This window comes from Carassius auratus, chromosome 20 (assembly GCF_003368295.1).
Source record: "Carassius auratus strain Wakin chromosome 20, ASM336829v1, whole genome shotgun sequence".
Lineage (NCBI taxonomy): Eukaryota > Metazoa > Chordata > Actinopteri > Cypriniformes > Cyprinidae > Carassius > Carassius auratus.
In genome coordinates, this window is record NC_039262.1 from 9490335 (window position 1) to 9516438 (window position 26104).

Sequence of the window (26104 nt, forward strand, 5' to 3'; positions counted from 1 at the left end):
GGTGCCTACGTAAGTAACCATTACAATGACAAAGGTTATGCTTGTGTAAAGCTCTTGACACTGGCAGAATGTACTTTCAAATGAAGCACAGAAATGTGCTTCTTTAGAAATCGAGTTGGTGCTCAAAATGTGCAGTTGGTGCAAATGTCTGGATTTAAAATGTAATAACCTCAGGACTAGCCTTTAAAACCCAGGAGTCCTAAGCATGTAAAAAGTAGGAATAAATACAGTCTTAGACAATTTAGCTGTCAAGAACGGGTTTGAACAGGTACATTTTTTAGGCAAAATCATTATTTTAATATCACTTTAACCCTAAAAATGATCTTCATAAATTCATTCCATGCTCAGGCCCCACATAAATCTGCACACTGATATGCAATTTATTATATTTGATGACATTCTGAAACTGCACAGCTTGTAGGTTTAATTTGGGAATATTTTTTATGCCGTAATATTTCGACCATGAGAATGAATGTATGCTCTCCGACAGATTACATTCGGCCACAGTGAATCCCTCTCGTGTGATGTACATGCTAGACATAGAAGGTGTAGCCAACTAGCCTTTTCCCATCAATGCATCACAATCTCTGTGAAACCAACAAATTATCCATCTAACTCTATTTCACATCTCAAATGTTTCTTTTAAATAAGGCTTGTTATCATTCTTAATGCAGGATGCAAATGAGGGAAGTACTCTTAAGGCAAACCTAATGGCATGCGAATAAACTACATTTATATTCACCAACAGAACAAGCACATTTGAAGGGAAAAGTTAGATGGACATGAGCTTATCTTTTTGTCCATCTAGACGATTGGGTAAATCCGTAACAGTTACGATTACCATAAGAATCAGTTCGGATGACATTACGCAGTATATGGTACACATAGCTAGCATCAGTACAATAAATAGTAGCTCGATTTAATACAGCACATCAGTGATGCGCAAGCTCCAGTGGATTAAGAAGGTACTTTGCACACTCTTCACATTTTGGCAGTTAATTTCGACAACTCAATATATATGTATATTAATATTCATATAATTCTATTTGTGCATGGCATGGTCTGTGTGTGAGTACGCATTTCAGTGTATGCACATATGTGTGTGTGAGAGTGTATTTGTGTGTGCAAAGGTATTCGTATGTGAAATTCGTTAGCAAAGAACATTCTCATGCACACAAGTGTTTCAAACACATGAAGCGGATTCATTGAAAGGTAGTCCAAGCAATTTTTTTATCAGTGGAAATAGCTGCAAACTGAATGGAACATTAATCATTTGTGCAGTCCCTGGCTCTTTTCCTAGACGCTCATTTTTGCAGGTCACACTGCAGCAGTAATACAATGGAGGGGTCACTCTTTGCTGCTTCTTTGAACTCTTCCAATGTGATCTGGTCGTCGTTGTTCTTATCCATCTTACTGAAGATTTTGTCGACCCGCTGCTCGGGCGTCAGGCCGTCCTCATTCATCTTCATCATGATAACAGTCCCCACCATCTTGTAGATTGCCTTTACGAGAAAAATAGAACAAGATGGGTTAATTAAAATTCGTAGAAGAGTCAAAGACACACTGAGCTAATGCTGCTTAATACAGGTGACTTTCCTCAAATCAGTCCCTTTATTGCCTTTTTTTCTCTTTCTGACCATGAGAGGGCGACCCACTCCATATATACAGTAGAACCACAGTTGTCAACTTGTAGGGAGGCCTCAAGATGACTTCAAATATGGCAAAACAGAAATTAAAACAAAGCAAAACAACTGAAAACCAAGACATTAATAACCAAGATTCCCCCAGTCTTGAAAAAAACATAAAATGATTTTAAAAGTGATATTTCTAGACCTGGAAAAGTCTTGTAAATTAACAAAGTCATGTAACTCTATGGTCCTTTTTATAATTAATATTAATTTTTCTAGATATGCCGAGTTCTAAAATAGTTTATTTGGTAGAAATTGTGGTTATGTAGAACATAAAAATCATAAAAACTGGAAAAGTCAGTGGGAATTTAAATAGGGGTGCACAAAAGTGAACCAAAATACAGAAATAATAATATAGCTTATTCAAGAAGATGGATTTTGAATGGAATTTTAGTTAGTAAAATGTTAGGTAATAGCCAAGTTGAAATAATCCATAAAATAAGAAGTCATTTTAGTTATTTATTGCTTTGTATGCAAGTAAACAGGACAACAGACTGAATCGAGTACCTCAATGATCTCAAGCATCTCAACTCGTGTGATTTTGCCGTCTCCGTCCAGGTCGTACATGTTAAAGGCCCAGTTGAGTTTCTGTTCAAAGCTGCCTCGTGATGTGATGGAAAGGGCACAGATGAACTCTCTGAAGTCGATGGTGCCGTCTCCATTCTTGTCGAAGGTTCTGAAAGCGTGCTGAGCAAACTTTGAGGCATCACCATAAGGGAAAAACTGAAAAAGAGGAAAACGATACAAAAAGTTCCTGAGCTTGATGCAAGGAAAAAAATACGTCTGAAACACTGAAACAACAGAAATACACTATTGTTCAAACGTTTGGGATTCTGTTACACCAAATACACAAAATAATGATCTTTAAAAAAGCATCATATGACCCCTTTAAGTTAGGGGAAGAAAGACGAATAACTGTTTCCACAAAAAACAGCAACTGTTTTCAACATTAATGCTTTGAACAGTAATGGCTATTAAAAATTCAGCTCTACCATGACAGGAATAAACAGCATTTTCAAATAAAAAATATATTAAAACAAAAACGTTTTTTATTGTAATAATATTTCACAATATTACTGTTTTCTATATTTTTGATCAAATATATGCAGCCTTGATGAGCATAAGAGACTTAAACGGTACTGCAAATTAGGAAAAGTTTAATGACTGTTATTTCTGCTAGTCAGAAATGCTCATCTTTACATTTTCTCACATTAAAAACCTGCCTAATTTTAGTGCCTTTTCAAATATCATTTTGTTGCATCAAGCTAAAAACAGGAACTTCACAGATATCACTATGAATGCATAATTTTTTTTTTTTTGTGGTGGGTGGGTGAGTGTATGTATGTACTGTATGTGTCTGTTAACTAAGACCATCAATGCCTAGCGCAGTGCCTGCCTCTTTGCAGAAGAGGGCTGCAATGCGGACGTGAGCAGTGTAATCTGTCTGTGCCACTACAAGATCAACACACAGCTCCTCTTTGAAGGAGGGTATCACCCCCCTCCTAATGCTGTTACCCTCTCAATGACTGAGGGTAAAAATGATATTCACCTGTTCCCAGTGAAGTCCCAGCCAAACGCTATTTGTCACCTATTGTGCCCAAAACACCACTGATTTCCAAACTAATGAGCAACAGGGGGGGGATAAAGGGTTTTTATGCTGGCGCCAAGCTGCAGAGACTCAGGTAAAGTGAAGATTTATAGGCACCGTGGACAACACACAAAATATATCATGTTTTATAAGCCAAAAAGCAATTTGCTAAATCTCAAGAAGGCCCATTTTTAGCAAAATCAATAGATGAGAATTGCAATTTTTTTCACTAGATATCTGAGAAGCCACTGTAAAGGTTTTTAAATGTTATCTAACCTCACATTTGAGTGTACAGTTATTTGGCTGCTAAATATTACCCGTTGGAATCACTGGAGTGTGATGGCAGAGCTGAACTAAGCTAATAATAAATTCTGAGCACTCAGGAACAGATGCCACGCTCAAAGACTGGGAAATGAGACTCTCGTAGTTTTCACCAAATGAGAGAAAAGAGTGTGAGTGTGTGTGCCGCAAGGACAACAAAAGCTGAAATCACCTACATAACCAGGAGCAGACAAAGTTCTTCAAGCAAAATAGTAAACAAACTAAATAATGTATATAAAATGCAGAAAGTTTTGTGTGTTTAGGGATTGAGATAGATGACAGAACATGTCAGAAGTCAATGGAAAGTCTCCACCAAGGCATTATGTGTATTTCAGGGGTTCAAGAAGGTTAATGATGGAGTTGAATATTTAAAATTTAAAAATTGTTGGAACACTAACACGCCAAAATTATTAGAACCCTAGTATTTTCACCAGCTAAAAATGTTTTTTAAGTCAGTAATTTCTATCTTTTGCTGTAGTGTATCAAAAATATCAGTTTATATTTCCAAACATTCATATTGCCATTAATTTTAATAATCCAGTGAGATTTTTGTTTGCACTAAGAGTCTGACAGCAGCCAGTGCTCCACACAGAGATCTGATCTCACCATCATCCAGTCTGTCTGGAATAACACGAAGAAACAGAACAAACTGAGACCGACTAAATCAAGAAGAACTGTGGCAATGTCTCCAAGATGTTTCAAGAGACCTACCTGCAATATATATATATATATATATATATATATATATATATATATACTTTTTTGTTGTTGTTGTTGTTGTTGTTCAGGCACGTGCACAGGTAGGGCTCAACCTGTGCAGAGCACATGCCCTTTTTGCCCTTACACTCCGAAGTGCCCTTTTTTTTGGTGGTGTTTTTTTTTTTTTTTTTTTTTTTTTTAATCAATGCTATTGGTCACCCTTTACGCCTGTCTGTCTGTTTTACCAAATTAAAGTTCTTAAAACGAGCTTGTGTAAATCTTATTCGATCCTCAAGCTGTCAGTAAGCTGATAACTCCGCCCCCTCTATATTCATCGAATCAACTGAAGTTCCACAGCAGCCGCACAGTAGACAATAGCTGAGCTGAACAGTTTTGCGAAGGGTAAATAAATATCTTGTTGTTTGAATAAGTACTACTAAACACTGTCTATAAAGGCTCATATTTTATTTATTTGATGTCTGACTGACTCACTGACTGAGACATGTGGGACGTCGCCTGAGAGAGAGGGCTAGCATTTGCCATCTAGTCATAGCCAATATATAGCCAACACTTAAATAGCCTGTGCATACAGCTGCATTTCATCTTTTATAAAATACTAATTTGGCCAAATGCATTTTACCACAGGAAAAACTGAGCGCTCCGTCTATATACCTAAAAAAACTAGTTTGTAACCTAGATGAAAATGTAATGTGATGCCGGCAGCGGCAGGCACCGTCGCCGTTTTAATGACGGACAGAAAAAAAATCACATTTGCACACATTCACTGGTCAAAAACTATATATTGATAAGTAATACAACAACATAATTTGTTTTTACCATCGGGAAATCATAACAGGTGCGCCCCCCGCTGTTTCCTACTGGAACTTACACAAAGCGACGAGCGATCCTCGTCACCTAGATAACATATATTTCTAAGAAATTTCTTCTTTGATTCATGATTGCTGATAGACTTAATTTATTAACATTTAGGCTAATCATGTTATGATATACTCTCTGTATACTCTCTTTATAAAATGTTGTAAAACACGGTTTTACTACAGTAATGTAGTAGTAACTTAAAAATAAATTACAGAAGATCACTGAAATCTTTATATTTTATCATGCAGAATGTAATTCATGATTCATTCCAAGGCTTCATTTATTTGATCCAAAATACAGCAATAATATTGTGTAATATTTTTACAATTTTAAATAACTGTTTTCTATTTGAATATATTTTAAAATGTAATTTATTTTTGTGATCAAAGCTGAATTTTCAGCATCATTACTCCAGTTCAGTACTCTTCAGTGTCACGTAATCCTTCAGAAATGCTTTTCACTGCAACTGTACTTTTCACACTGTTTTTATTTATTTTTTCATTGCTGGCTTATTTTAGGGAAAGTGTAGTGAATAAGAGACCTTCAAGAGACCAACATCCCTGGTCCACCACAGTATCAATTTTTTGCCAGATACATGGGTCACAGAAGGTTGCTGTTGTATTAGATTTAAAGAAGCCCTTAAAACCCTGTTTATCTATATTATCTAATTATCTAATATTATTATTATGGTTGTTATTAATCGTGAATAAATCTAAAGCTTTTGAGACTATTATTTTGTGTTATTGAATTTGTCATGAAGATGTGACCATTTCTTCCTTTTATGCAGGCTTACTAAATAATCTTGATATAAAAGGGGGGGGGGTGCCCTTTTTCAGTTTCAGCACATGCCCCTCAAAAGGTCTGTGCACGGCCCTGTTGTTGTTGTTGTTTTTGTTTTTTTTTGTCAGAGTAACCCAAACTTAACACAGTGGAATTAGATATATCCTATGCACATTGCAGATATACTTGAATGGACACCCACTCATAAACCCACTAGCTAAGGCTGATGGGATGGCAGCTGTCTCTGATCTCATCAGTACAAAGCACTGCACATGACATGCAAGAAAAAATAAATAAACTGTGCGCAAATTGTTTACTAATCCGTTCCCTCGATGTACTAAAACGTGCACATGATTACTATTTAATTCCTTAGATTTGCTAAAACGTCTGCACAATTTACTCATTTGTTCTCTTGGATTATAAATCGCGTACATGATTAAGCAAATCGAGGGAACAAAACAGTAAATTGTGCGCACGATTTAGTCTACTTTTATTCCTGCATGCTATGTGCGAGACTCCGTACATCAGAACTCAGCCAGCAAAAAATCAAACAATCGAACACAGTGCCACCCTGTGAAGATGCAGAGTGCTCTCATATATCAAAGAGTTCACACACTGTCAAACTACTCCTGAAAGCAGAAGCCCTCTGGGGTAGCACAGGACCGGTCATAAGCCCCTGCCAGACTGGCACTGGGTAGAGAAAAGAGAGCTGAGACAGGAAGTAATGCACACTGCGATGTACCCTGCACACATGCAAAATGATTCTCTCATGGGGCTGGTCCTTCTGCTCCATATGGCCTTGCCCTTCACCAAAGTAAAGGAGAGCAAAAGAAAACAAAGTGCAAGTCATGAAGAACTGGATAGCTGCTGCTGTGGTGCGCGGCCCCCTCCCTAAATTCTTCCGTGCAAATCTGGCAGGTTACGAAATGTTTTGTTATGTAAAAGAGAGTTTTTTTTATAACTATCTAGGGCATGGCTGTGAGAAATTCTCAACTTTCACATTACATTAATATTCTTCTTTTTACTGTCTTTTGGATCCAAGAACTGAATGTAGAAATAGATCTTCACATGTGTACTGTGTCAGAAGACATGCCTTCATGTGGGAATGCCACCTGATCAAGATCCAAGTATCTATTCTCTGATGGGTACATAAAGGAGAAGAACAGTAATTTGCCATATTCAAGACATTGCAGAATAACATACCAGCTTGTGTTTTTTTTATTCTTATTTTATAGTAAAAATTTTTTTTTTTTTGAAAGCCATAATACCATTTATTTCAAAGTTTGGGGTCAGGATGATTTGTTTTGTAACAAAAAAATAAGAAAATTATACTTTCAGTCAGCAAGGCTGCATTAAGTTGATCAAAAGAGACAGTAAAGATGTGTACAGTGTTGGCAAATATTTATATTTCCATTTTTTTTTATTAATCAAAGAATACTGGAAATAAGGCATCCCAGTGTCCTCTAATATATTAAGCAGCACAACTGTTTTCAACACTGATAATAATTGAAATGTTACTTAAGCACCACATCAGCATTTCTGAAGGATCATATGACACTGACGCCTGGGGCAATGGCAGCTGAAAATTCAGCTTTGCCATCACTGGTATAAATTACATTTTAAAATATATTCAAATAAAGAATAGTCATTTGAAATAATAATAAAAAACATTATTTATAAAGATTTTATTTTTTGGAATATTACTGTGTTTACTGTTTTTTTGGTGAACACAAGAAATGTCTTTTAAAAAACATGTAAAAAAATAAATAAAAATAAATAGACCCCAATCATAGTATAGCTTGACGGTTTACATTTCTATCCAGTTTTGCAGGATGGTGTAAACAGCAGTGGAATGAATGAAACATTGACTGTTTGTCTAAACAACCTGAATTTAGCTTTACAGTTGCTTTTAAAACACACTCAGTGCATAGCTTCCACTATTTAAAGAACAAGATAAAAACCATCTATACAGGAAATACAAATATTTGTTGTTAATAATTAAATTGATTAGCTTATAGATTTTTGATTAATACAATTAAGAATACTATTAATATTAGTTTACCCAAATTTGAAAGTTCTGTGATAAATTACTCACCCTCATGTCATTCCAAACCCGTAAGACCTTCGTTCATCTTTGGAACTACCAAGCAACTAAAACATTCAAGGCCCAGAAAGGTAGTAAGGACATTGTTAAAACAGTCCATGTGAACATCAGTGGATCAACTGTAATTGTATGAAGCTGAAATTTTGAAGAAAAGTTTTATTTTTGCTTTCTTTGTGCACAAAAGTATTCTCGTACAGCTTCATAAAATTACGGCTGAACCACTGATGTCACATGAACTAATTCTTTAACAGAATCAAACATTATTCAATCACTTATTAATGCTATTGAAATACCATTTATGAAACTACAATTACAGGTATTTATTAAGCATGTATATTACTGTAAGATTCAGTTAAATGTATACAATGTTGTCTGTATGTATTTATATTAATGATCAATCATTTATGTATATATGTATATACGTAGGACAAATTCCTTTGGTGCTAATTAAAATGTAGTTTTTTGGAATTAAGAATGCAAAATTCTTTGACTTATTAATAGGCTAGAATTTTAATAACTTTCACTAATTGACTAGTCAACCATCATAATGCTTGTAATGACTTTATTTGTATGCGTGATAACCGTGAGTCAAACCCATGAACTGTGGCATTTCTAGCAATACGCTCTACAGAAGGCAGCACTACAGGGTAAAAGTGCGCTCAGCAGATCCAGATTCCTCTGCTTGCCATCAAGACATGCAACAAAAGCACATTCCTACAACATCTTAGTCACCATGCAAGCTGTCAACACTGTCATCACACATATAAACCTCCACAGTGAGCAAAGGAGAGACAGCTGTTGAGGGCTCAGCATGCAGTTTAAATCAACTGGCTTCTACAGCAGGGCTGACCTCAGCGGTGATAACACTAACCGGCTGGATGGTAATGCCTGAGCTGGAAGATTGCCATATCTCTCAGCATAACACACACACAAACACACCTACATGTGCTGTACAGTGGTCAACACAATCAGACGCCTACTAAAAAACAGCTACAAGATTGTGGCAGCACTCATTTTGACAATCATAATCAATAAGTTATGTCTGTTTATAAGAGCTGTTAAGTTCTTCATCAGAACACCTTTTGAAGAGACCTGCAATGCCCATAGTCTCAACCCCTTGACTAATGCCAATTCTGAGTTGGCCATTATATGTCAGCATTAAGAGCTTTATAAAAAAGAACTGGACATTAAAAAAGCATGAATTACTGGATAATATAATGAAATACAGCCAAAAATGTTGCATACGCTTTATTTGGTAAGGTCACACAGCTAATTTTGAAATGCCTTTTTCCAAGTGGTATAATCACAGTATGCACCAGTAGGGGGTAATGGTGCTTTGCTAACCATCCAGACATTAACCTTTTAAATGTCACAAACACTAAAAGTGTTCATTCACCCTTACCAAAAAAAAAAAAAAAGCAAAAGAAATAACATAAAATGAAATAAAAAGACAACAACCATTGAATTGTAGTTTTTGTTACGGTCTCATTTTAATATTGGTTATATACTATTAGGCCTATAATATTTATTAATATTTTGAATTCACCTTTTATATTTCCAGTCTTTTTTTGTGCTTTTGGCATGTTTTATTAGTTTTATTATAATTTTAGTAATTTTAGTACTTCAACATAGAATTTCAGTTAGTTTGCAAAGTAACATTTATCAGTTTTCATTTAAGCTTTTTTAAGTGTTGTTCATCTTATATTTATGTCCTTTTTCAAATATTATTGCTAAACATATTAAACCAAAACAAAGATTTACCTTCTTAACATGAAAAAATACTTCTCCTTTAAAGATTAAAAATGACCCACTTTGTCACAGAACTTCACAACCCATGAAATGTACAGAGTAAATGAATTACACATGACTGATTCTCATCCACTCCTCTATACGAGAACATTTTAAAAGCCTTTTTCTTCCTTTACAGCAAAGTGCTTCTCTTGAAGCCCATGAATCATGAATAAACAATGTCCTATAATTTATGCAACCTTTCCTTTCCCCCCAACACACACAAGTTACTTCACGACAGGCCAAGGAAAGAATTCAGAAGGTGTATGCCACAACGACATGATATCATCCTCCTGCTAAGAAATGAGTGAAGTTAAAAAACTCTCTTATTCAGCAAAAGACAGCATACCATCTGCACTAAATTTAAATTAGCATGCTAACGAGCATCGCTAAGCTCAGATATGGATTATGTAAACTGATGGTGGCATGCTGTTCTGGGTACAGGACAGTGTTATTGATAAATAGCATTAGCAGCGTCTTGACTACCTGGCCTGCCAGAACTGACGCTGACGCTCAATTTCTGGGACATAATGCACATCCTTACATATCTATCTAGAGTCATTTCATGCAAATTATCAAATAAACTGTTTGCATATCTCCTATGATATTTTTTTTCTCTCTTTATGAAGTTTCAGGTTTGGGTCTCAATGCTATGTTTGAATTGCCTGGGGAGGTTTGTTTCAGGCATTGGCACGGAAATTGCAATGTCACGAGTCATGATACAGATTAACCCAGTGGTTTATATGGATTTCCTTAGTTAGTTGCAGTTGCACTGTATTATTTGATGTGATCAGTGTGCATGACGTGTGCAAGTAGTGCAACTTTGAAAATTACATTTTAAACAGCCAGCAAATCTACAGTGACTGCAACATAATAGATACATTTCACATAATTACATATTTTCAAAACCAACTAATCACTGGGTTGCCTAAATAACTAGTAGATTATTTGTTCTTAAGGGAGCCCAGATTAAATGAGGCTGATAGTTAGGCAGAGTCCAATGAAATGGAGCACAATGAAGGGGCCTCGAGACACGGTTTTAATCTTTTCTTATTTTTTTATTTTATTTCCAACATTAATTTGATAAAAAGTGACAGTAGAGACTTTTTCAAATAAATGTTGTTCTTTGTAACTTGCTATACATCAAATAATCACGTGTAATTTTGTATCCACAGAAATATCAAACAACACACTTTTTGACAACATTGATAATAATAAATATTCCTTGAGCACCAAATCAGCATGTTAGAATGATTTCTGAAAGATCATATGACTCTGAAGACTAGAATAACTGCTGCTGAAAATTCAGCTTTGCATCAAATAAATAAATTCTATTCTGAAATATTAATTAATTAATATAAATAAATATTAAAATACAAAAGATTGTTTTCACTGCCCTTTTGATTAAATAAATTCACCCTTGATGAGCATAAAAGATAAACTATGTCCTCTGTATATAACAAATGTTTTACCCTCGCTTTTTTTTTAATTTAATTTTGAAGATTAAAAAAAAGAAAAGTCACTCTTTAAGAGTAAAATTACATTCTTAATTAGATTTTTACCTCAGTGGTTTTGCTTCAATTTTAGATGGCAGCGCATTATCTGCAACCTTTAGGAACAATACGTTTGGACCCTTACTAAAGTTCATGTTAATATAATGGCACTTCAAAATCCATTATTATTAGTGAGTTTTGCAATATACCACATACAGTTTAAAGGGATAGATCAAAATTAAAATTCTCTCATTAATTACTCACCCTCATGTTGTTCCAAAGGCACAAGACCTTCATTCAAATTCAGAACACATATTAAGATATTTTTGATGAAATCCCAGAACTTTCTGATCCTGCATAGACAGCATTGCAACTACCATGTTCATGGCCCGGAAATGTAGTAAGGACTTCGTTAAAATAATCCATGTGACATCAGTGGTTCAAGGTCTTTACGTGTTTGGAACAAGATGTGGGTGAGTAATTAATGACAGAATTTTCAGGGGAAGTATCCTTTTAATAAACTGTATTATTATATAGCTGCATGCTGTAGCCAGTCCAAACGAACTTTTCAGCCTAATACATTATTCCTGTGATCCAGTGCATCAGAGAAGCTCCAGATAGCCCTTAGGCCTCTACAGCGCTAGGATTTCAACAAGCAGATAATAAGGTCTCAAAGGAATAAGACTAAGTTAACACAATATCCCGAGAAGGCGGGTTAGCACCACAAACTGAGTTGACTTCGCTAACACAGGGGTCATGGATAATCACCCTCCCCCTGCACTACTGATTGAATTATATGGGCAATGTGCCCAAGGGATTATTGAGCTTGGCTAACACTAGCCTTCCATTACTACAACGGTCCCCGATAGCATTATGTAAACACTTTTTATTCCTAACTGTTCACTTTGGATCTGATTCTGAGTGGGAAGAACAACAAACAGTTCATTCATTTTCATGAATGGTCAGGGTTGATTTAAATACCAATACAGAGTGCCGCTGCAATGCAATTTCCTTAATTCTCTCGAAATGACAGACTGATGACGTCTCTGAGAATCGCATTTCTTTTCAGTGCATTCAAACTTTTAATTTAAAGCTGAGGACTCAATAAGTTCGGCATTTGTAATGAGGGTTGAATCAATTGCACCCCATAACAGTTCTGCTTCAGTGACATTCCCATCTACAAACAAGGAAACAATCAATTCATGCAAATGTTTCTTAAGCTTGAGTTACACTTTATTTGTTTATGGCTATATTTGTTAGGGCTTTTTACCCTCTGCGATTAATTTGCCCTTCGTAGACTGATTGCAGCGGATTGTTTGAGGTTCAGGGTTGGTTAGCCAAAGGGCGCATGTTCTGACCCCACTGGAAGTGACCTTTGAGCTGGTCAGAGCCCTAGGTGAATATCAGATAGGAATCGCAAGCCCCTTCACATGTCCAGCCAATCAAAGCCCTTCTCTGAATAATGTATGATGCATTCTCATCCCATCTGACCATAGATCACAGGCAAGCACTGCACTCTGCTGGCAGGAGACCTTGAGGTGACATTGGGAAGAGAAGAACTGGGCTGCTTTAGTGACCGTCAGCTAATCAAGAGAAACATCAGAGCATTTTCCACCCATTCAGCCCTCGCACATCACAGAAAGTCATGTGAGGCAGACTGCAGTCAACACATGAACACATATGCTAGCCTTCCATTGATGATAAAGAAAAGCTTCTCAAACGGATGCAGTCTGTGTGTGCAAAAGTTGGGAGGGCAGCAGGAGTTAGAGCGCCAGACATTCTTATTCCACAAATCAAGATAAGACAATATATAAAATAAAATAAAATAAAATATTTTTTATGCTGTGGTGACCAATACAGCAGTTTTAGACATACTGAAACAGTTATGTTTTCAGTTAATTAAACTAGGATGGCGGTTGAAGGTGCTTTCCACATATCTGGACATTGATGCCTTTCATAAATTGTCATGTATACCTGAAACCAAGAGACACAACACAACTAGAAGTCTCTCATATAATACCGTGGTCTGTTGGTTTTAGGTTTTAGTTAGTTTTGACTGGCCCAATACAACAACAACACTGTCTCAGCCAATGGTTTGAGATTGGGGCGGGTATATCTGTTTGACTGACCAATGGAAAACAGGGGGTGTGCTCAGTTCGATTCATTCTTTTTTGTAAATCAGTTTGGTGATGCTATAAAGGAGCAAAAAATACATATTTTCACTTTAAAGTTACGTAAATGCAGTTAGTTATCTATGTTTAAGTTGAATTTGCACTCATTCATTTAATTAATACAATTTTTCCACAACTGCAGAACCCCCAAACCCTGTTACACTACTGTTATGCACAATGACTCAAGAGTATCACTTCTGATATTATGTTCATTCTGAAAAATGAAGTACTCTGTCATTATCTAAAATAAAGCTTAATGATTTTTGAAAAAAAAATCCAATAATATTAAAGCCTTTTTAATGTGTGAGTCATACACCGGCCTTTGTGAGACTGACAACTATTCTTCTAAAAAGCCATTATTATGATGATAATTATTATTAAATACATCAATGTGAAAAAAATTTAGATTAATTGATAGCCTGAATAAACAATGATAATAGAAATATGAAGAAAAAATGCAACTGAATAATGAGGCTTGTTATCCTTGATAGGTCATCTTACAAGAACTGTGGATGGGGAATAAGATTTTGTCCTATCGATCGCAGGGAAGCAATTTGTCTCCTTATCCAAGACAACCTTTGTGTGACACCGGGGTCCTCCATCTTCTCCACAAAGCTATCATTAAACAAAATGGATACTTCAATATATCCAGAGTACATGGGTCATTCATTATTGCATTCCAACAGAAAGGACAATTCCCCCCCCGTCTGCTACTGTACTTAAAGATACATGGACAGTCGTTCAGCCTCACTTGCCACTTCACCATCTGACATTAAGCATCCTTTTGGTTGGTTTCACTTTGTAGCTGCACATAATCTGACTTTACAGCAAATACCATGAATACATTTTTGTTCAAAATTCCTCACACCAAAATCTATGAAAGAAGACAACTGGTGATGCCATGTTAAAAAAAAAGAAGAATCAAAATGCCTCTCTTTTAGGTCTATATTTGACAAAAACCTAATTAAAGACAAGAAGGGATGAAAAATTCCCATGAACCAATTAAAGTTACATGCTATTTAAAGTGATGACTTCTTTGTGCAAGAAATTAAGCACTAGAAACTCTAGAAGCCTGCTTTGATTTTTCTGGTATCTTTGTACACACAAAACAAGTGCAAAAAAGAAATGGGTCCAGACAGCCTATGCATGTTTGTCATGCTCAGCGTGGGAAAATGAAAGTGTACTAATTTTAGAAAATTCTCTGGTTGTGACTGCAACTGGAAGTCAACTTCAATGATGTGCCTGCTGTAACAGACGATGTGTGTGTGTGTGTGTGTGTATGTGTTTGACTGTGCGGTTGATCGAAACAAGGCGGCAGTGACAGTCAAACATAAAATAACTTCCAGAACCCCATCAAATGTCTTGATAAGCAGTTTTAAGCTTGTATTGATATAGTTTCTTCATAATACGAGGATGTTTGGTGTTATGTTTGGCTGTTATTTTAAAATTGTGATTATTTCGTCGCTTTATCTGATAGAATCACAAATAAAAGTAAAAATGAATTAAAATGCATGATTTAAAAAAATTAATTTGGCTCATTTTCTGGAAAACAAATATTTGTTGTTAACACTTTACAATAAGCTCCCATTAGTTAACATTAATTATTGTATTAACAAGCAATGCATTTGTGACATTTGTTAATCTTTGTTAATACAGCTTTTCATTTTTAGTTCATAGTCCATTAAATAATATTAACAGATACAACATTTGCTTTAAAAAAAATTTACTATATAAAATTTTGAAAATAACATTAAGATTAGTAAATGCTTTAGGAGTATTTTTCATTGTTAGTAACTAATGTTAATAAATGGAATCTCACTGCTAAATGTTACAATTGTTTGAATTGGCATTTTTAAACTAAACAGAATTTTGCATATAGGTGGCTTCGAATATTAGACCCAACACATTCATGTGATGAAACCTTCAAATTATCATCCATCAAATCAAAGAAATCTTCACATTTACCCAGAATTAGACTGATGTCTAGATGTCTAGCCACATCATTGTCTATGCCACACCAGGGCTGCAAACCAGACGTCACCCTGTCATTCCACATTCATGTGCTGTGAGATCAGATCAGTGCCGATGTTCGATCCACCACAGCTCTTCGTTTGGCCACAACATGAAGCTCTGAGCTGTCTGATGAGGGTGATGTAACAAACTGGTGTCAAACAAAAAATAATAATTATCTGGTAAAGATAATGTCCCCTGCATTGCCCCGTCCCCTTCTTCTCGAGAGATTTACTGTCACATGTGTGTGTCCTGCCAACCACCTCTTCACCGTGTATGTCATCTCTTTAACTGGCAATTAGATCTGAACATGCAGCATTCAAGTGCTTCATTCAGCACAAACCTAAAGTCCATAACACAGCACCTCATCACTGTTGTCACAGTATTAACATCTGAAACCGTAGCAAACAATTAAACACCAGCAGACAAAGGGATCACTTTACTGACACCATGTACAGCCTTCACCTCTGTACACTACTGGCAGATTAATCACAGAGGCATTGCAACCTTAAGGGTAATAATTTCCCAAATACTCTAGTTAGTATGACACTGCTGGAGTCTGAAGGAAGGCAGTGTAATTTTATTCCAGTTTATAATCTGTCCTGATATTTTCTGTATGTCTATTGTTTAAGATGCACTTGTTATCAACAGGTGGATTTATGCGATCAACACCATCTGACCCCAAAGACGATTACTGTACAAACTGTATCAAATATCTGCAGATAATGCAGAGAGCAGTTCTTTTATCCATAGAACTGATCTCATCCCCAGTCTAGTCTGGCAACCTATTATTGAAAAGTCATGAATCATTGAAAAGATGCTAAATTTAGCAACCAATATGGCTTCCACAAAAACAGAACGAAAGACAATGCCAGCAGCCTCCTAAGCTTTGCCCATACAAATCATGCTAATTCCTGGGCTCAAATTATTACCTCTATAGCTCTATACAGAGGAGCTCAGATTATTGTCTCAACATTTATAGAAAAACTATACCGGTACAAAGATAGAATCTCAAATACTTTAAACCTGATAAGTGGTAAGGAAAAAAATTATCCACAAATAAATTTAGAAAAAAGATTCTAAATAAAATATCTTAAAACACACACATATTGGTTCATGCTCATATTGTAAGTAAGTAAGTTAGTAAGTAAGTAAATAAATAAATAAATAAATAAATATCAGGGGCAGCTGTGGCCTAATGGTAAGAGAATTGGACTTGTTTCCTGGAGGTTTCTGGTTCGAGTTTCGGTGTTGGCAGGAGATCTTCCACCCTCAATACCCATAAGGTAAATAAGTCAAAAATTAAAGTAATTCTGCCTTGTTTATAAAAATAAATAAATATGTAAATTTAAAAACACTTAAGCCACATTAGTTAAATTAAAAAGCAAGTAGGATGATTCATCACTGACCAAAGCCAATCACAAAACACCTCCTCCCAGTATTGCTGTGCCTCAAGCAGTGTAAGTGTCAGAACACACACACACACACACACACACACACAAAATCATTCAATCCAGTCCGCATGAACTCAGTGCCCTGCTAATGTGAAGCCATCCATTTCCTCGCCTTTGGATTTTAATAAAACTATCTCATTAATATCCTTTAGCTGTAAAACCAGCCATCCCTGATGACTAAAAGACTTGGCCTATAGCAGGTTTCTGTTATTTATGTTCATTTCAAGCCAATCTGAAAACATTGTGGTCTCTGAGCAGAGCTGTGAGATGTGTGGTTATTTACTTTGGCTGTTAGTAGAACTGATCTTCCATAATGCCTTTACATAATTCATATTCATATTATGCAGCAGGTAGTGTCATATTATAATTGGATCTGCAAGGCTGTACAGTAGATACACTCAGCAGACAAAGTCTAATCTGCAGCAAAATGTTTCCTTGCCAGACAGTCAAAACTATAATATATATCCACACAATCTAAATGACTGAACCCTATAAAGAGAGCGAACCCATTATTACAGCAACTGTTCGTGCTTGACATGCCATAAAGAAGCCAGCCGTATGAATAGCCAGCTAGACCTGGAGATCTGAGTGGTGCCAGTTATACATTATACATCAGACTATCCAACTGAATGACTCAGAGGGCTCTTCCAGTCACTTGTAAATCACATGGCGCATCTGATGCACTCCTCAGTGACCTCTTCAGTCTGGAGCAAGACCAACGAAAAGCCAGTGTATCACAGAGCAGCTAGCATCCCTACCTTAACATACAGCTGCTGGAACTCATCCAGGTTGAGTCGGCCACTGGGGCAATCCTTCAGGAAGCCTTTGTACCACTGTTTGAGTTCATGTTCATTAAATTCTGTGTTCTTCACCAGGTCCTCCATTACCTCAGGGGTCAGCTTGCTGTTCTGTTTCCCCATGGCGTCTGCAAGGCACAGAAATCAAAATAGCTGTGATCTCACTCTGCCTGGAGCTGTAGTTCATTTTAACTGCGGGAACTGTATAAACTGTATAAAGGTTGCTCTACAAAACTGAGGCCATTTACAGTATGTCCCTCCGATAAACTACCATTTGGAAAGTTTCTTATGCTGACCAAAGCACGATTTGGAGGGTAATTGTTTCTCCATATTTACATATCACCTCAGTGACAAAACTCATGGATTCGGATGGTGATTTATTCACAGTGGAGGATCGAGTTCTGTGATCCTACAAACCTAGGAATGCGCTGCTCACGTGGCAATTTACATGGTTGTCTAATGTAACCAAAATTAATTTTATTCACAAATGTATTCTTATTATTGTGTAAAATGTATTTAAAAAATATGTATGTAAAATTTATTCTTAATATTCCAAGCATATTTTATCATATATAATACTCTTTATTATTTGATTATTTGAATCTCTTTTTTAAAAATAAGTAAATAGATGCACTATAGTTATACGCAATATAGTTATGTGTATATCTGTTTATAATAAACATTTTTAAATTGTATTGCATACCTGCTGCTGCCATAACAAAGACCCATTTCAAATGTTTACATGCTTTTCTTTTTCTCCTCCCAGTCGCTGGGATGGAGGAGTTATAAAGTATTGTTCTTTCAAATACTTTCCAGCATTTCAGTGATAAATATGAATGCAAATTACAGCGAAGTACAACAGTTACTGTACGGTGTTCTGGAGTGTTCAGAAAGGGTTTAAACACTGAATTTTGAATCGATTTCTTCTCGTAAACTCAGAGATATGGATTCGGACAGCTATTAAATTATCAAACAAACTTGCCGTTTGTCAAAAAACAGTAGGTAATTCGGCCTGGACTTGGATGGCAATTAAATCACCAACTACCCCCAGTAAATGGTGAAAATCACTAATTTTCAGCATCATTACTCCAGTCTTCTGTTACACATGATTTTTAGAAAGCTTTGTAACATGCTGATTTGGTGCTCAAAAACATTTCTTTATCATCAATGTTGAAAACAGTTGTGCTATTTAATATTTTTATGGAAACTGTGATACTTTTCTCAGGATTCTTTGATGAATTTTAAATGTCAAAAGAACAGTATTTTGAAAAACAATATTTTTAGTGGCACTTTTGATTAGTTTAAACTAGGGTTGCAAAAAGGTGAAAAACTCACATTCACTTCCCACATCATAATCACCTACAAAATCAAACATGAAGAGGAACCCGTTTCACCATACATTCGTTTAAATAAGTTCCAAATCAAGAATGCATTCTTTTATAGTTAAGTCTGGATTCAAGGTTTCTTTTTTATCTTAAATCGCCTATGGAGTAACAGTTACAGTTTATATATACTGTAAATGTGCAACACAAATTGAATTGAATTTGAGAAAATGGAATATTAAGCTAAGTGCACCAATACTGATATACTAAAGGTACATTGCAAGCGGGAATACTCATATCATAATTAATATCATGGCTAAAATAAATCTAAGCAACCCTGGCAGAATATGATGGCTTGAGTGAGTCATTGTGGATTATATCATTCCATGCTAGCTGATTACATTTAAAGGAGGCTTAAATCAGTGGGACAAACAGTGCAGTGTTTTTCTTGAAAGATCCCATCATTTTCATTAACACAAAGCCATTCATACAGTTGTCTTAGCACAGGGAAAATGAAAAAGCACCTAGAGAGTATTCCAGAATAGACTGTCATATATTATCTCACTAGGCATGAGAGGTTTCTCATAAGAAATCCCCTATTTCAGCTTATAATTATTATCATAAATGTGTCTGTCCCTTTGGAGGACGAGCAGTGTTTTATCCTGCCCACATCCCCTAGCATCTTTCCCCCAGATGGCTGTCACAGACAGTGTGTATGTTACTGTCAGGGAAATGGGTTAATTAAACAAAGCATCATACGCATAATTACCAAAAGATCACCACATCCTAAGCTTCAATGTGACATTTTCATTTTTTTACAAATTAAAAAAGCCCATCCTTCTGTTACATTAATAAAGGTTACAATGAAAGCAGAAAGAGAGATGGAAAGCATGGCAACAGTGCTGCGGATGAAATGCTGATTAATTCTGCTGCTTTTTAATTTCTTCACTGCTACTAAATCATACAGATGAGCTCTCATCACATTCATAGAGGCTCACATAAACACTCGATGAGAACGTTGTGCTTCAAAGTTCATTACAATAAATTTTCAGTCTGAGACTGACAAACGAGCAGCGATGCTGACGATAATGAGTACTAATTTAGTTTCCCACACAACTGCGTTTTATTTTCAATCAAATGGCAAATGGAGTAAAAGACACACATTGACTGTTCTCTAAAGGCAGTAATGCAGAAAATACTTCTAAAAAAAAACATTTACATGTTAACCTGGTGAAAATGAAGCCATCAAGCCCGGATTGTGAGCCGGTGTGCTTTTAAAGGCAGGAACATAACCCGTCTTAGGGTTATAACCCAAGCTGAAGACTGCATTAGAGGCCCGAGTCCTTGGGGAATACCTCTCTTTATAAGGGATCTACCCAGGAGAAAAAATCACAGCATAGCAAATTCAGAGAGCTAAAAACAGCCGCCCTGATACAGACTATGAGTCAGCAATAATGTATTGCCGTATAGCTTATTCCCATTCTGTGAGTGTGATTTATGATACCAAACTAATTAGATGATCGGGATCATTCCTAATTGAATCCTCATCCAGCTGATGCCTTGAATGTCAAAGATTTACATGATTTCTGTCCAGCCACAAAACTGAAGGTTCAAATGATCCAATAATTGGTCAACAGGATTTGGTGGAAACGTTTGGTTCTCATAATATCGCTGATTTACAGTATTTCTACCAGTTGAGGATTGATTAGCTTACTCATAAATTAAAATTCATCATTTTCTGATGTCATGTGAACATGACTTTCTTCTAAAACTTCAATCGCACACAAAGCTTTTTGTTCCTTTTTGGAGTTTTACAGCCCCTGGTCAAATTTATATTTTTCACAGTATGGAAAAGAACACGTCAAAATGGTTTTCTTTTGTCGCTCAGTTGAAGAAAAATTCATGTTTGAAATAATGACAGAATGTTCATTGTTAAGGCATAGTTCACACAAAATAAAAAACTTTTTTTTTACACACTCTCATGCTGTTTCAAACCTATATAACCTTCTCTTTTTTCTGTGTAACATAAAAGAAGATATTTTGAGACTTTTTTTATTCATAAAATGGCAGTCAATGCAATGGTAACCAAAATTGTTTGGATGGCAAATTATCTTTGTTTTGTATTCCACCAGAAAGACAATTATTTAGATTCACTCAACTCACTATTTGATTCGATTCACAATTTTTATTTCACGATTCGATTCACGATTTTTACAAATTATTAATTAAATGTGTCCTTTTATTATTGGTTGGACAAATTGTATAATTGATTGTATAATTTCAAAATCTAAAAATCTAAAAATCCAAAATCTTTTGTATATTTTGTAATTTTGTTTAATTGTTTTCCACTGTAAACAAAGCAGCGCTGCACTTATGAACTTTAATATGCATTGCATAGAGGCAAGATGAAAAGAAAAAAATACCATCTAAACTTTTCTAAAAACAGTAAGTTCCCCTCAGACATTCATACATTCATATAAACTCCTACCCCTAATTGAATCGTGATTTGTTTTGCACCTCAACCGATTTGAATCGTCACATCTTTTAATCGATTTTCAACCGGCTCACAGTTAATCGTTACATCCCTAGGTTTGAAGCAACATGAGGGTGAGCAAATGTTGACAGAACAATCATTCTTGGGTGAACTATCCCTTTAAATTTAGACCCCCATCTAAGCTATCCAAATTGTAATATACTTTCAGTAAACTCTCCAGAGAGGAATTTCAATGTACTTTAACAATGAGAAACAACTACAGAAATTACATATGCAATACTAATTTCCAAATCCTACTGTTAAATCTTTTTAAGAGCACTCTAGCGGACAGTTTTACGAGGATGCATGAGAATCTTTTGTCTCAGTGCTGTGAAAACTGTCCAAAACTAACTCATTTCAAAACCTTTAAAAAAAAAAACTATTCCAACGTTTAGGTTTTAATTTGCCATGTATATATAATAATAAGATGCAAAAATGAGATATTGCTACATGTTGCATAATTCTAGACAAAAAAAAATGTGGTGTAAGATTGAACAATAAGGTGCATTTGATCTACTGTTACTGTTTTGAAAATAATTGGTCACTGCAGGCTATAAAAGGAACCAAAGAGCCTGTCTACCTAAAAAAGCAATAGTCCACTCCATTTTCCATTTAGGCTGCATCAGTGCTATTTCTACTGCAACAGGAGAGCAGAGAGAATTCTCTGTCCCCTGTGACTATACTGCACAGGTTGAATCGATCTCTTAAAATGATTTTGCCTTTTCACGCGACACTGCTGTAATGCAGATGGATTAAACTGATCTTTTGCATACACAAAGACTAGCAGTGGTTCATCCAAAGTAGCAGCGGCACGGTGGAGCACACAGCATATTCTGATTTACTATGAGTATATGTTGAGATCATCTTATATTTGCGCTACAAAACATGCTGTATGATCAACACAACAATGCGTTATGTTGTACAAGCATTTGTGTCATCTAAGAACCGACTAGCAGGCATTATGATGACTATGCAAACTGAGCCCTGTCCAGAGATCAAAAGGCGTTTTAAACCCTGAGTCGACTCATCACAACAGTGTTCCCATCCACACAAGCCTGACAGATTATATCACATGTGAATTTAGCCAGCCAAATGATTTAGCACGTAGCTTATCCAGACAGTCACTTTATATAACAAACATTTCAATTATTTCATTATTTTACAGTATGACCTTGAGAGTGTAAGATTGTAGGTAATTGATTATAGGAGATACATGCTTAAAACGTAACTATGCTGTCATTTCTGCTCTTTCACCCTTGTACATACGCATAGATTCTGCAGCATATGGGAAGCTGTATTAGCAGAGAGGACAGTTGATCAAGTAAGTAATTTACCATTTTTAACTATAAAAAAGCAATATAACAGCATTATGATATCCTCCTGATTGATAAATCCTGAAGTAATCTTGTTGGAATTTCTAGCTGGAAGTGATATTATTGGGAAATTCCTATAGAATTCTATCATAACACAAAACTAAAACTAGATATTTAGAACAAACAATACAAATGCCCCTGTAGGACGTCAAAATTAATTAATTTAAATTAATTTAAAGGAAATGTTTAGGATTTCAAAGCTCCAGGTATTCTTTAACTGTACAGAAGCAAAACACAATACAAGGAGCATTCGGTTTATGACATAATAAAGAAATGACATAAGAACCAAAGGATGATTTTATTTGAATCTTAAGATTCTGTATTCTATTGGAATCATTTTGCATTGGTTTGGAAATTACAATACAATTCCAAAAAGAATCCAGTTCACATTCATTGACTTTTTTTTTGACTCACTAATCTGTCAAAAGCACAAAATAAAGGATATGCACCAACCTGTGCGGCCAAATACATTTCTCACCTAGCCCTAGAATGACACACAGTAGATAGCCACGTAAGATACACAACTAGACGTGTACACCTGGGGCCATTGTCAACAAATGTCCATTTATTTGACCTCAACTTTACTACTGTGTCCTCTGGTAACACTCTGGGTGTTTTTAACTCATAATGACATTTGTATAATCCCCACACAGTGATGCATATATTGCTCACAGTCAATTTTAATAATATTTACAATGAAGTGGATTAAAATGGTGAGGGGTTTGTCTATACAAAATTATTCATAATAATACACATTTCATCTTCTGAGATTTATCAGAGTATTGCAAGTCTACAGGTAGGCTAGATGAACCAGCTCGTCATGTCAATCAATAACGACTTTCTAAAGGTTTCTTATTCCAGCGAAAACACATAGTCATGAGGGACTTACCGATACGGAGAGGCAAAGGGAGGTTTGACGAGTCCTGCTTCGCGCGACTGTAAAAGGTAAACGCGATGAAAGTGCTCACTAATCGGCTGACAGCTGCGGTGAGGTTTCTTTGGGGTGAAAGGGAGAGACGCAGCGATTACTGCAGCGAGGACAGTCCACGCTCGCGCAGCGCTCGAGGTGATGTGACGCTACAGATATACAATAGAGCTCAGCGTCGGTCTGTGTTCATCACCACCAACCACCAATCTCGTGTTTTCACAGTGCTCCGCGAGCTCTGCTGTGGTGTGTGCTCTTTTGAGTGTGCGCAAATTGTGCCTCTTCTCGCTCTGACCGAACTCGGATAGAGCAATGATAGAAAATGACATCAGCAAGTCAGCTACATGTGAAAGTCTTTTTAGATCCACGCATTCCGTCTTTGTTATTTCTAGTAGGCTATTTTTCTATTGTATCATTATTATTTATTATTATACATTTGTATTATGCAATTGCTTTCAAGGCTCTGTTAGAGCCTATATATATATATATATATATATATATATATATATATATATATATATATATATATATATATATATATATATATATATATATATATATATATATATATTCTAAAGAAAATTATATAGGGCGAAAATAGTTGTTAACGGGGTGGATATAATCGCCGAATAGATTAATCCTTATTATATATTATATATTACAGTAATATTGATAAACAATAACAGTTTTTATTCTTGTTGGTAAATGATCGTATCGAAAACGAGCGAACAGCGATCATCTGCTGTTGCTATGGTTGCCTCAGCCTCGGCCAAATTTCGCGCGTTTATTTAAAAAGTTAAATTAGAGACCTTACTTGTACATTTTTGTAGTTTCAGAAATGTGTAAAACTATGCTGAAAGGATTTACTTGCATAGCTATTCGAAATAAAAGGTGTTATGTGTGAATGTACTAAAATCAGAAAAGTTTTTCCTTGGCATTTTTTAAATGCTTTGCATAAAGACAACATCGTTGTAAAAACACTTTCCTGTTCACACAGATTTGCGAAAAAAAAAAAAAAAAAACACACTGTATTAGGCATATACATGCCAGGCCACTATATAAATTTTACTTTGTAAAGAAACTCACGTGAACATGTAGTACAAATTATTGTTTATGTAGTTTACACAGAGATGGTTTCAAAAACTTACACCTTGAAACTGTTTTAAAAAGTTTGCATTTTCAGGAAACCCAAAATGTTGTTAGGTAAATGAACAACCAAAACAAATGAAAGGTTTTTAATTTTTTAAACAGGTGTCTTGTAAATACCCCCAAAACTTTATATAGCATATTTTTGGCATCAACTTAATTGTTCAATGTAAAAAGTGTTAAAACATTATAAAACATTGTTAACTTAATCATATATCATGAAAAATATGTCAGAAATGTGTGTGGCATTACTTCAGATTGAAAATGATTAATGTTTCACTCATTAACATTAGTCATTAATGTATTATGAGGTGTGTCTGTTTTCTATCTAAGCTTTCATTTGTAGTACATCGCCAACCAGTCCCATTCTCCCCTTCAATTTAAAGTACAATAACATTGACCCTACCACAGTCATTTAACATCTGAACTTAGCTATGACACTGATCTATTTTTCTTCATTATTACAGGACAGGTACTGTATCTGGGGACATATAGAAGCAATGGATCATTTTCTCTAAGATGTGGGTTCTTTCTTCGTTTCTTCAAAATGACATGTGGCATATGGTTCTTCAAGTACTGACACACTAACACGTTGTGTCCCACGACAGTTTGTCCCTTTAAGTTGTTTGCTTATAGGCTATACCTTTTCCACCCACCTAACAGCAGAGTGATTGACGATTTGTAGAAGTTGAAAAGTTACGAGGCAGTTAGCAGATTTTCCACTCTTTCAGCTAAATCTACAGTGTTGTTTGTCATTTGCTCATTTGTTGAAGTCAGCACCATAGTTTAAGATTTTCTCCCAATGCAAGCATCAATAAGGAGGCCTATATGCCTGAGGCACAGTCACCAACCTGTTAAAGTACACACTGTAAAAAGTTTAACTATTATTTACTCAATTTTTTTGGTGAAACATTTTTACACTCAAAAAAATTGAGTAAATTTTAAAGCTGTGAAATCAATGAAATATACTGTTTAAATTGAGTAATTGTAAGTAAAAAATTAAGTAAATCTGAATAACTTTATATGAGAAATA

At 35.5% G+C, this 26104-nt stretch overlaps 1 protein-coding gene across 1 annotated transcript; it reads right to left on the reverse strand.

Moving 5' to 3' along the window:
- Positions 1 to 305: 305 nt before the first annotated feature.
- vsnl1a (visinin-like 1a) lies at positions 306 to 24143 on the reverse strand. The gene is made up of 4 exons (XM_026290926.1): positions 23890 to 24143; positions 17734 to 17900; positions 2196 to 2411; positions 306 to 1502 (listed from the first exon to the last, which is right to left on the reverse strand). The coding sequence occupies exons 2-4, from the start codon at positions 17893 to 17895 to the stop codon at positions 1305 to 1307; spliced, it is 576 nt and encodes a 191-aa protein (XP_026146711.1). The 5' UTR covers positions 17896 to 17900; positions 23890 to 24143; the 3' UTR covers positions 306 to 1304.
- Positions 24144 to 26104: the final 1961 nt, after the last annotated feature.

Bases quoted from the DNA above. Each gene is read 5' to 3' on its own strand.
- vsnl1a (XM_026290926.1), bottom strand. From the start codon at position 17,895: ATGGGGAAACAGAACAGCAAGCTGACCCCTGAGGTAATGGAGGACCTG. The intron at 2,412-17,733 runs GTAGGGATGCTA...CCTCTTTTTCAG, and splicing joins TCCAGCAGCTGTATGTTAAG to TTTTTCCCTTATGGTGATGC. The intron at 1,503-2,195 runs GTACTCGATTCA...TTTCTCGTAAAG, and splicing joins AGATGCTTGAGATCATTGAG to GCAATCTACAAGATGGTGGG.